Genomic DNA, 13,549 nt, shown 5'->3' with positions numbered 1-13,549 from the left:
ATTCACTTTAACGTAAAAAAAGAAAAATGTTTTTCATATAAAATTTCTACTTACATGGGAAAGTGCAAGTGATGTGGCAACCTTATCCATACAAGTCCTAGAAGCTTCCACACCTGGACCTACATAGTGTAGATAAGAAATAAATAATTAAAAGCTATTTTCATTGAACATATCTATCACAAAAAATATATAGAACCAAACAATATCTGCAAAATAAATCCTCACCAGTATGTGCCACTTTGGCAGCTTCTAACATAGACTGCAGTGTCCCATCCTCACCAATACCACCATGTACTAATAATTAAAAAGAAACATTTTAAAATGAAGTAAGGAAACTGTATATGTAGAAACTCAAATAGACTAAAATTACATTCAACCTACTCCTAGAAGCCTGTTAACTATTATTTAACATGTTGTGAGCATTATAATAATGTCAATAAGAAAAGAATTGTCCTAACCTCATCAAAGTAATTTACTGTCTAAACAACAAGCTTAAATAGTAAACCTGTAACAGGAAAGATAGATAACGTGTTTTTTATCTGCTTGCTCGTGTGATGTAAGCTAATATCCTTAGCTCTTATGCCATTACACGTGGTAGGATAGTCTATTATCCAGCATGTGGTTGCTGCATTTAATTCCATTGTGGGTTTGTCATTTTTATATATGGTATTTGTTACTAGTTTGGTTATTGTAGAAGTGATTTATTTGGTGGTTCCACATTACCAGCCTTATCATAGTGGTCTCTTAAAGCTTAACTTCCATTGCAGAAAGAGCATCTATCAAATAGGAGAGTAAATGATATTTTCTCCAGCTATAATGAAGTGGCCTAAGATTTTCTGAAGGAGATTTTAGGAGAGCAAGGTATGGGCATTATTGGTCCTCCATAGTCAAAAGTAATCATCCATGAACACTTCACTACAATGTTAGCAGTGGTAATACCTGATGTCCAGTAGAGATTATTGTCCATACATTTCTCATCGTCTGCAGCATAGTTGCTTTGTTGAAAAGGAGTTTGAAGAGGCAAAGGAGAGGACAAATTAGTCAAAAAAGATTTTTTACCTCTGCAGGGACTACTTGATTACACAGGGTAAACAAGATAACAGATCATTATCATAAATAATAATAGGAAGAAAGTACTATTACAACAATACAGCAGAAAGATATTCTCTTCTATTTCCAATGTCCAATATATGCAATATGACAACCATGCTTCTGTGCTTCCAATAGAAAGTAATTACACATAAATAGCACCAGATGGTGGTAAAGGGTACCAATTGTCGGCAACTGCCAAGAGCTGATTGAAAGTAAAATAACATTACATAGCCAAATAAATACTAACTACAATTGTTTATTTCAAACTGCGGCAACGCTGCCATCTTCTAATGTCCCCTACTAGGAGGCTGTCAATTTTCAACATTTAATGTAAATTTCCATGCATCCAAACAAATGCGATTTAGGAAGCCAATGAATAGTTGCATAATATATTTTGTAATTAACATATTTAAGAACTCTTCCTTATATCTCTCCTAAACTCAATCCTAAGGAGAATATGGATTTACTTGTCGTTGGCACTTGACAGCAGTCTATAGGCAGGCTCCCTCGAGGCTCATTTTGAAGTCATTTCCAATCTATTCTCATCAGCCTTATTGACTGGTTCTTAGATCTGTTATTAAGATAGTTTTGACAATGGTTTTGAGAGTCGATATGGACCATTGGCCCATTCTACTTTGCGTACTCACTGTGGCATACAGAATGAATCTAGGGCATTGTAATATAGATGTTTCTAACCTTTAATTTGCAAGGGAGGTCATGAATGAGTAAGGTGGACACCTTAGAGTAAAGGGTTGTGAGTTGACATAGTGAATGCAACGTGCCATGTATTGGATTGAGTAATTTCATTGAACAAAGGAGCATTTTATATTAGACGGTGTTCGTACTAGTTCAGTAGATGGTGTTTGACCCACTTGGAGGATCCGAAAGAGATCTAAGGTGAGAGTTTGAGAAAGACCTAATTTATAGGCTTAAAAGTAAGGGTTTCGTGTTTGGGTGTGTACATGATGTTAGTGTAAATAATTAATTATTATTTACACTTTACTTAAGTTTACTTCGGTCAATGCATTATTATATTAGTTGTCATGTAGACACCTAGGAGTATGCGTAGTCGTATGAGTTGTCTTGTTGACAACACAGGAGTTTGCACATTCAACTGAGCTGTCATGTAGACAACACAATTGTTCACACTCTAATTGAGCACATCATGTCTATAACATCTTTTTATGAGATACACTTATGTAAGCTTATCCTCTCATCATCGCACAAACTCTTGTGCTCAATGGAGGATAATCCACACTTGGTGGACATGTGCTTAGTTGTGAGGCTTATCACTTTGCTAACTCCTAGTCATTCTAGAGACCTTTATATATAGGCACTTCTAGTATGTATTAATGAATTATTCATTTTCATATTGTTATTATGATCATACATTATTGGTCCATATTGTGCTTTGTTTTTGAGCTTCTTGATCTTGGTGTCGTTTTGCCCTAACGCAAATTCTTACATGGTATCAGAGCTATACCAAATTCTTATATGGTATTGGAGCCACAGGAGCTTCATTGCATAGCCATTGGAGAGGATTTTTTTGCAGGTCAAGATTGGAGCTTGCTAGTGCAAATCAGATATTGGTATCACATTCAGAAGGTCAAAAAACTCCCAAATCGACTTTTGTTTCATCAAAATCGGACATCTGAGGTGAAATTTAGTCATTTGATTTTTTCAGATGCGACGACAGCGATTCAAGAAAAATAATTATAGAGGTATTTTCAAATAGTGATATCTCCCTCATACGGACTCCTTTTTTCGAGCAATTTTTTTTGTTTTGGGGTAGAATTTCGTGATCTACACATTGGTGCATGATGTTTGAGATCTCCATTCTTGAAATTTTCTGCAAATCGCAAATCCCAATTTTTGCAACTTCAAAGGTTTAGTTCGAGCTCATATGGATACATATTCAAGTGTTTTTTTTTTTTAAAAGTGCATGATATTTTGTCTACTTTCCAGATTTGATATCAGTTTGGAGCAATTTTGAGTAGATATAGTACTTTCAAATTTTGGTCTCATTTTGGCCTATTGGCACTTGTAATTAATCAGAGCTTTGAGAAATCTTGTGTCTTATCTTGTTGAGTCTAATATAGCTTCATATTTGTTGTTGTAACCGTCAAAATCAGAAGTCCACTTACGCCCAAAATTGACAAGTTGCCATTGTAATCGCACTAAATATAAAGTGCCAAATCATGCATTGGGGGGGGTTTCTTTGATTTTTTTTGCATTTTGGGGGGTGCATACATTATTTGATCCCATGGAGTCATGTCAAAAGTATCACTTTGGTTTAAAATTGAAGTTGACAAAAAAGAACTATCAGAAATGAAGTGCTTTGATGATTGATCATCTAAAAGAACATAAGGAAGTAATTCCTTATCTGTTCCAAAGAACTACCCTCTTACACTAATCAGTCGCCTATTAGCATAATTCTTCAAGCTATTTTTATAAATATTAGTATAGATTGCTTTGCTGTCCTTAGAAAGGCAAGTGAACTTTATGACCTTTGAATGTGTCTTTGGAAAGCATATGGAGATCCACAAGTCCCTCCATTCCTAGAGGACATTCTACCTCCAGTCACTCCAGTTGTGGTACCTACAACTCCAATTGAGATCCTACCTCCTGATGCCTATGTTGCTTCTATTGATCCAGTTCCAGCCATAGATGCTCCTGATTCAATGCAATAGGAAATACCATGTCTTCCTATTTCAACTTCAAGGGATGACTTCCTTCCAGACATTGCAGTGTTGTTTGTGGAGTCTTACATTGAAGATGTGGGAGACATTATTGATGACATCCACCTTCTCTTTGTTGAGGAGACTTCTTCTTCACTTGTTGCGAGGGAACACTCTAATCCTCAACCACTTGATCTTTCGTTTGAGACTGACATGATTGTGGAAATTTCTTTTCAGCAGATGGAGAAGGACTCTTTTACTTCAGAGGAGACATATCAGTCTTTGGAGATTGTATTCCAGTTTCCTTAGACATCATATCTTATGAGGATTCTTCCTACTAGTTGGGGAGCATTCTCTACTACACCTATGCCACCACTTCTTCCTACAAGGAGGAACATCATTCAGTTTTCATGGTGCAGCTTCTTTAGTCATCAAGGAACTTCTTTCATTGGTATGCATAATCATTGAGGGGAGGCTACATTGCTTATAAGGATGATTCCTTGTCTTTGGAGTTTGATTTGCTTTCATACATGGACATGTTACCATGTTTGCCAGCTTCTATGGGGCATCCATCAGATTGGCTTATGGCATCTACATTCATCAAGGACTTGTCAACATATGAGCAGACTTCAAAGGCAGCATCCATAGCATATGGATTCCTCATCCATCTTCCTATCCACAATGGGAAGTATACTTGCACCTATACTTGGCGTATCTTCTTCCTAAAGGAAGAAATGTTGTTTGTAGGCATTGGATACTTTTTTGTCTTCATGACATCCATGCAGGAGATTATACAATATGGAAGGATACCATCATGTATTTTTTCTTATGGGGGATATATGCTTGTACATGCATGATGTATGTCTGATGCAGGAGCATCTTGCATGGAAATAAATAAATAAATAATTTTTTTTTTTTTTTTAAAATCTGGAGGAGAGAGAAAGTGACGAAAATTAGAGGAGAAATAATAAAAAAAATAAAAAAGGGGAAAAAGGAGAAAAGAAAGAAAAAGAGGATTTGTATTTTCGAGGTGCATAAGTGGCATAATAGAAAAAAAATAATAAAATAAATGGTTGTCATTCCATTTATCGAGGTGTGTGGGTAGAATTCTAGAAAGTTATGAATATTGTAGAAAGTTGTGGATATTGTAGAAGGTTATGGAAGTTGTAGAAGGTTGTGGAGGAATTCTAGAAGGTTGTGGATAGGTCATGTATTGGGTGGTAAGTGCCTATTTAAGCAAGGCATATGAGCATTTTTAATCAAGCTCGAGAAGGAGAAGCTTGAGAAGTAGAAGCTCGAGAAGTAGAAGCTTTGGAAGGAAAAGCTTGGAAAGGTGAAAGTTGTGGAAGGTGAAGCTTGGAAAGCTTGGAAGGCTTCAAGGTGTGAAAGAGAAGGAGAAAGTGAAGGGTGAGTTTTCTTGAGTCTGTGGACAGAGCGACGAATGTGAGGCAGTTTACAGCAGGAGTTATGAGTGTGTAGACAGAGTGCCAAATGTGAGGCAGTTTACACTTGGATCTTGGATAAAGTTGGAGAAGAGCTAGTGACTGCAGTTAAGATCTTGGAGGTTTCTACTAGAGTGTGGATTTGGATTTGGACTAGAGTGTTGCATTCTTGGTTGTGAGTTGGTAAGGGTGGTGTGGCCCTTCATCAGTGGTATCAGAGTGTACCTACATCAAGTGGTATCAAAGTCGTACCTTCATTAGTGGTATCAGAGCAAGAGTTCCTGAGTGTACAAGCAGATCGCCGAAGTGTGAGGCAGTTTGTACCAGGACCTTGGTTGGGTGAAGTTTATCAGAGCAGGAGTTCTTGAGCGTGTAAATAGATCGCCGAAGCTGAGGCAGTTTGCACTAGGACCTTGGGAGAACATGCAGATTGATCGATTGATGCGGAGATGGAAGACTGAACTTGTTAAGGCATGATTGTGGAGCTCTGGTGGATTGCAAATCCGTTGTCCTAGACTTGTGATGTGGTTCCTGATTGTTCGTGCGAGGTGGCAGGTTGCGATCTGACTTGCAAACAATTTGGTTGTCACAAGGAGCATGGGAAGGATTTGTTGCAGAGGGTTTACGAAGATCTTGGAAGATGGCTCCAAGAGGATTGGACCCTAAGATGATTGCGAAAATTCATGATATAGTGGAGAGAAATTTTTCTAAGATGTTTTCTTGGTTGGATGATAGATTGGCTGATCAAGTTAAGGAGGTTCGTGAGAGAAGATGGCATCGCAAGGTTGAGGTGGAAGAGGTTGGTTTTGTTGATCAGTTTGTGGAGCCTGATGCAGGACCTACAGAGCAACTAGAGGTTGTTGCTGAAGATATTCCTAACTTTATTGATGTTGGAATGGAGATTGGTTTTCATGATCAGTTGGTTGAGTTTGACATGGATATTGTGGAGCACTCGGTCGTGAATGATCCGATTGTTGTAGGTGAGTTATGTATTGCAAAGCATCTTGTTGTGAGCAATGAGGTTGCTGGTGTTGAGAGTTTGGCATGTGTTGATGGAGATCTACATGTGGCTACTGATGTGGAGTTTGTTATTGCTCGTATGGACGCACTAGTTGTTGATGTGAATGGGAGTTTGCTAATGCAGCATTATGTTCAGTTTGTTTCTGAGGGTGAGCATGCTGATTGGATGGTTGAGATTTTGGTGTTTGATAGAGTGATGCAGATGTGGAGGATTTGCACGTTGGTTTTCTTGTCCCCGTTGAGGTTGAAGACCTTTCTTTTGGCGTCAAAGTGTGGGACACTTTTCTATCTACCGGGGGACTCTAATGCAGGAGCATCTTGCATGGAAAAAAACAAAAAAAAAAAAAAATCTGGAGGAGAGAGAAAGTGACGAAAATTAGAGGAGAAATAATAAAAAAAATAAAAAGGGGAAAAAGGAGAAAAGAAAGAAAAAAAGGATTTCTATTTTCGAGGTGCATAAGTAGCATAATAGAAAAAAAAATAATAAAATAAATGATTGTCATTCCATTTATCGAGGTGTGTGGGTAGAATTCTAGAAAGTTATGAATATTGTAGAAAGTTGTGGATATTGTAGAAGGTTATGGAAGTTGTCGAAGGTTGTGGAGGAATTCTAAAAGGTTGTGGATAAGTCATGTATTGGGTGGTAAGTGCCTATTTAAGCAAGGCATATGAGCATTTTTAATCAAGCTCGAGAAGGAGAAGCTTGAGAAGTAGAAGCTCGAGAAGTAGAAGCTTTAAAAGGAAAAGCTTGGAAAGGTGAAAGTTGTGGAAGGTGAAGCTTGGAAAGCTTGGAAGGCTTCAAGGTGTGAAAGAGAAGGAGAAAGTGAAGAGTGAGTTTTCCTGAATCTGTGGACAGAGCACCGAATGTGAGGCAGTTTACAGCAAGAGTTGTGAGTGTGTAGACAGAGCGCCGAATGTGAGGCAGTTTACACTTGGATCTTGGATAAAGTTGGAGAAGAGCTAGTGACTGTAGTTGAGATCTTGGAGGTTTCTACTAGAGTGTGGATTTGGATTTGGACTAGAGTGTTGCATTCTTGGTTGTGAGTTGGTAAGGGTGGTGTGGCCCTTCATCAGTGGTATCAGAGTGTACCTACATCAAGTGGTATCAGAGCAGACCGTCATTAATGTCATACTAGGGGGTTCTTGATTACTCCATCCTTGCATGCATCTTGTATTTCTTCATCTCTCTTTCTGGAGGAGGTTTTCCCTTTTTCTCCGTTTTCAGGGAGATTGCATTGCATAGCATTGTATGTAGAGCATTGCATTTGTACATAGGTACCTAACATGGCCTAGTAGCAGGGACCTATCATGCATTTCCATCATAGCTTTTGTGAGCTTAAGTGCATTCCCCTGAGTTGCACTTAACGGGGGGTGTTATGAAATAACCCCAACTAGTTATTGCTTCTTTTCTCACCCAAAACTTAAACTTCAAGGGTTAGACATTTCATCAAACACTTCGTTGACAAGCACTGTAATAACCCTGACTGAAAGGTCACTAAAACCAATGCTGTACTGTGGCAATTATTTGTCAAATATTTTGCAAACGAGCTCTAATGTTACTGTAGTGATTCTACCTCGAGGCCTTGTAAGGAAAATGCTGGTCTATGGAAATTATACAAATATATATATAGCATACTCACAAAAAAGAATGTGACAACAATTTCCCCAATCAATCAGATCCAAAGGATATTTAGTGTTGATATATAACTTATTGTATTCGAAATGGATAACAAGCCTGGCCCTGTCACAACTTAATTTGCAAATGAATAACAACTCATCTATGTTTTTTTACAACAACCAAACGAATGTCAAACTTGAAGTTCAAGCCTCCACATGAATTGCCGATGACGGTTTTAATTTTGTTATGGATTTATCCCTGATCCTTGCCCCTTGGAATATATAGGAATGCATGCGATTCCCAGCAGTAACGTTTGCGGAAGAAGTCGTCGGAGTTTATGTGGAAAACACCTTTCTGCCTGATGACCTCTCTCTGCCCGCTGAACCGGCTACTCACAGGGAAATGTGACTAATCCGGAAATTATTCTCTAGACTGGTTTTCTTCTGCGGTCGGCTTGATGCAAAATTCTATTCCCGACGCTGTTCTACCCATCGGATGTTGATTTAGTTGTTTGACCTTAATGACGACCCTGCGACTTCCAATTTTCGGCTTGCTGTGATTTATTACTTGCAACCTTAATCGAAATCTGGTCTTGGGTGGTTTGATAACAATTCTTGCGCAATTCGGATACCGCTAATATTATGTGAAACCCGCAATGGATGTTGTATTGCTCAGACAGTGGTAAATTTATTGACGGATTCCCCAAGTACTGGAGCGGAAGTTGGAGGCGCACAAGTCTGAGGGTCGTTGTTGAAGGTTGCTATGCTGTTAAATCCGCTGTGGAACACAAGAATTAGAAGATCGAATTTGAAACTTCCCCTGACCACCTGTCAATACTGCTGTTTGTGAAGCCTGATCGCGTTCCTCTTAACTGGTGCGATTTGATCTATCCTAACCAAGACGTTGCACCCATGGTGATATCCTTCCGTGCGTGCCTCTGTTTGTTACCTCCGCCAGTGATAATAATTATGGACGCCTTCCGATGGGACTCGGGCTGGTTACATCCACATTTGCTTGGCATCGATCTTAAATCTACTCGTTATCCTTAAGTTTATGATTTTGTCTCTGACATTCAAATCAGGCCCGCAGTTTCATTAATTCGTAATCCTTGGTTTCTCAACTCCTGGCCAGACCTTCAAACTCTTCAGTCCTCACGGTTATCAGAAATTATCATCCTTCAAAATTCTGAATATACAAATAAGCCCAACATGAAATGGTTAAAAACCACCTCCAATGTGCAATAATTCAGATGATATTTCACACCCTCAAAATTGTGTACTGATTGAGAGTTATCGTTTTCAATGGCCCAGTTGTGACAATTGCAGAAACCCTAGGTTCCACAATGCACATGTGATTGAATCACAATTTGATAACAAGAGAGAAATAAACAACTGCTTCCCCGAGGTGCCTATTTATTCTTTTCTCTCCATCTTCTCCAGAAACTTCTAGAACATTTTTGATTTTATCTCTTAGGTGACTTTATTAAATATTTTATAATCCAAGTCACTTTATTAAATTAATTAAATATAAAGTTATCTTTTAATATTTATTTATTTGATAACTTTATAAATAATTAACTTGATATCACTTATTTATTTAATTAAAATAATTAATTAGGCGTCCTTATAAAATATTCATTATTTTGGAGAACCAAATTAATTAAATTAATTAAATCAAATTGTAACCAAAAATGGGGACATGACATGTTAGTGTAAATAATTAATTATTATTTACACTTTACTTAAATTTACTTAGGTTAATGCATTATTATATTAGTTGTCATGTAGACACCTAGGAGTATGCGTAGTCATATGAGTTGTCTTGTTGACAACACAGGAGTTTGCATACTCAACTGAGTTGTCATGTAGACAATAGACAACTCAATTGTTCGCACTCTAATTGAGCACATGGTGTCTACAACATCTTTTTATAAGATGCACCTATGTAAGCTTATCCTCTCATCATCACACAAACTCCTGTGCTCAATGAAGGATAATCCACACTTGGTGGACATGTTCTTAGTTGTGAAGCTTATCACTTTGCTAACTCCTAGTCATTCTAGAGGTCTTTATATACAGGCACTTCTAGTGTGTATTAATGAATTATTCATTTTCATATTGTTATTATGATCATACATTATTGGTCCATTTTGTGCTTTGTTCTTGAGCTTCTTGATCTTGGTGTCATTTTTTCCCAAGGCAAATTCTTACATATGAGCATGGCACCCTTTAAAACCTAGAAAGTCTTGGGCTTGGGAACATCAAGAGAAGCAATTTCATTGTTTGGAATCTTGGAGGTAAGATTTGAAGGAAGTTACTTTGTAAAAGTGGCCTAATTGGGCGAGTTGTAAGCATTGTAGGATAATGGTTATGGGTGATGGTCTAAGCTACCTGTATTTGAGTCTAACATATGTTATACAACTTGCAAATGGGTGTAATGTTCCGTTCTTGGAAGGGCATTTGGTAATAAATTATTAACACTAAGAAGTTGTAAGGAGAAGTAGCCAGAAGGTCGTACGATGGAGATGGTGGTGGTTGTACGTTGGGCAATGAATTGGGGCTATACGGTGGAGGGTGCAGCCATATAGTTTTCCAAACAAGCCATACATTAGAGGAGGTTAAAGTACGAATGAGTCTATACAGTATATAGTGAAGGCCATACACCAACGGAAGATGGGTGAACGTACAATGATGACAGGATGAAGTATGGCAGACGGAGTACGGGAGAAAAGGTCGTATGGAAGGTCAAGATGGCCATACAATAACACTGGATATCCATACAGTGAGTTGTTGGAGAGGAAGGATGGAATTGGAGATCTTCCGTAACAAGAGTAACGCATTGTACTTGATATCAAACCAATATATTAACCAAATATGTTATACCATAGTAGAATGAGAGATTTAATACAACTCCAGATATAGATATATGCATCAACTATAGAGATGGTGCTCTGACTCGCCAGATCCGAGCAAAGTGTTACAAATGACGAAATAGGGTGAGGGTTGAATCCCACCAAAACCGAACAAACCAAATAGGGAAGGTTTTTTCACTTCTGAAATGACGAACAACAGAGAATTCCAACAGGAATTCGCAGTACTTGATAAGTGATAGGTAATTCGCAGGAATTCGCAGTACCTGATAAGTAATTTGTTTGAGAAATTGTATACCTAATAAGTGTTTGACGAAATTCCTGTCACATTAAGTTCAATATTTTTACGTCAATCCATCTGAGATTATTACAAAGTCTATTGCATTATGGTGAGTCTCTATGCATGACAATTGGATGTTTCTATAATTCACAATTAATGGTTATTGAGATATTATATTAATCTATTTCCATAATCTATACCAACCCCATTTCCACAAATATTCAGGCCACTGTACAATTTGTCCTCTCACTGTATGGCCAACATCCCTTTGCCAAATAACCATACGTTTCCTGACAATTCCCCTTGTACGATTTCGTACAACCCATACGACTTGTCACTACCATACACCTACATACCCTCTCACCGAACAGTCATCCCATATCTTTCCATTATATGGACACAAATTCCCTCCACTATGCATTTGGAGTATTATAGCCATACATCCTTCCCCTTCGTACCCTCTCTTGCTCCACCATATAGATTGATATTGTCTCACTTGGTGTTGAAATAGGTACCTTGAGTTTATGAGACCAACAAGTAGAGACACCGTCTACTATAGGGAGACGAAGGCCGCATGATAGAAAGTTAGAGGCCACACGATCAGAAGTCGGATGCCACCCAGAGGGAAGTTCAAGGCTGCACGGAAGGAAGCCAAAGATCGCATAGTAGGAAGCCAGAGGCTGTGCGATAGGATCCGGATGCCACACGGAAGGAAGTTGGAGGCCTGCAGGGAAGGAAGCCAGAGGCCGCACAGAAGGAAGCTGGAGGTTGCACAGTAGGAAAGGAAACATTAATAGGAATAAATAAGGTGTCGTACGGGGTTCAAATTCGCTATTCGGAAAGTACATTGAATTCCAACATAATATGCTAGATAAGATAATATTAGAAAACCAATTGCACAAGATAGATGCCAAACAAGAAAAGATGTTGAACAGAGATATTCGAAAACAAAGATTGCACTCCAAATGTGCCAGATCCAAAGCAAAGTATTACTGAGAACTGAATAGGGCGAGGGTTGAATCCCATCGAAACAAGAAGCAGCAAATAGGGAAGATCTTTCAATTCTGAAATGACAGACAATACATAACTCCAACAAAAATTTGTAGTACAATAAAAATAACCCAAATTTCTTACTAGCAACTTCCTACGTGTCACATATAAAAACCCTTTCAGAGAAAACCTCCAAAGGTTTGCAAAGAATACCAACATAGCAAACACCTACAGATAATTAATAAAAATGCAGCTCCTCTATTAATTAAATCAATTAGCTAAATAAGTCCTTGTTTACCATACAGGGTAAAAGATAGTTATTGCATTCAGATACTAGACTATAACACAGAATGAGATAGTACTTTATTCATATAAGAAGAGTATACAATCACAAGTACAGTGATGCTTCATAGTTCAATTCGGACGATGTACATATATCTTTCAAAAGGGTAACTCAATTGTCATGCAACCTTTCAAACACTAACTAATCGCGTAGGTCGTGGGAATAGCAATAGTGTCGCGGTAATGACTTCAACCTCTTCGTCATACTCCACATCCTCTTCCTCTTCATCTGTCTCACTATCGTCAGATGATGTCTCCTATCGATTGCTATTTGTATTCCCATGCTTTGAACCTGCATCCAAATTCTATCTGGGTTCCTTTTGGCTGATCACGGCCTTCTTCCTGCCTAGTGTGTCTAAATGTCTCCACTGCATGATGGGGGGCTCACCTGGCACAAGATGGCCAAGTTTGACCTCCAGCCTGTTTAAGGGAATCATCTGTGATGTCACGTCAAGGAATTATCCAATAGCGTAGTGGGGCATGTAGAATGTCCTATGTTGTAGTGTCATGAACTCATACATTCATTCTGCTAGTAATGCAGCCTAGTCATACAATCTCTTGTTCATGATCCCATTCATCATTGCTACCTACAGAAGAAGATATCAAATGCGCGGCTCAATCCTGTAAGCCTACTCTTAACCAGATTCATCAGGCAGAGTCATTGCCCTTCCTGAATGTTAGACTTTTTTAGTCCCCTACCTTTCGAAGTGTCCATCAATGCTTCTTTTTCTCCCTGAGATAGTTCACTACACACAAGCTCTATCATATGCACCTTCACCTCTTGACTTAACTTCTTTGGGTTGCTATCAATTTTCCTGCCTCCCTGTGCATGGCTGGGTATGCCAAATACCCTAGTGAAGTCTGGTGCCCTGAAGGACATTACCAAGTCACTCTCGAGATATGAAAACAACTAGTTCTGGAGAACCGATCATAGGTATCTACCATCGTGCGCAAAAAACCCTTGTAATCACAAATACAAAACACTAGTATTCGTATTGTCTGCTCTACCTATGCCTTTCTAATGCTATTTTGTACCGGATGGTTTGCAGGAGTATCCTGCCACCATTTCCTGTAGTTGACTCCATTCAGGCTTCAAAAGAAATATTTTGTGGTGTGAGCTACACTACTGCAGCCGCTGCCTGTGCTTGTGTTGGCTGTTTGCCCTTCTTTTTGCTTGTGCTTCTGTTTGTGCCTCCTGCAACACAAACACCTGAAGGC

At 38.5% G+C, this 13,549-nt stretch overlaps 1 protein-coding gene across 3 annotated transcripts in view; it reads right to left on the bottom strand.

The window, feature by feature from the left end:
- LOC149550625 (D-alanine-D-alanine ligase family) overlaps nt 1–13,549 on the bottom strand; it is a 332,888-nt gene that overhangs the window by 108,421 nt on the left and 210,918 nt on the right. For all 3 annotated transcript variants that reach the window (XR_016354220.1, XM_089793611.1, XM_089793612.1), the window contains 2 exons: nt 226–294; nt 55–119 (listed from right to left, as the gene is read on the bottom strand). Coding sequence is in view for 2 of the 3 variants with exons in the window: in XM_089793611.1 (XP_089649737.1) it covers nt 55–119; nt 226–294 (134 nt within the window). In the remaining variant the exon portion in view is untranslated. The remainder of the gene's footprint in view (nt 1–54; nt 120–225; nt 295–13,549) is intronic.

This window comes from Cupressus sempervirens, chromosome 7, assembly GCF_028749045.1.
Source record: "Cupressus sempervirens isolate cs-2001-9-10 chromosome 7, ASM2874904v1, whole genome shotgun sequence".
Taxonomy (NCBI): Eukaryota; Viridiplantae; Streptophyta; class Pinopsida; order Cupressales; family Cupressaceae; genus Cupressus; species Cupressus sempervirens.
This window is presented reverse-complemented; position numbering and strand designations above follow the sequence as displayed.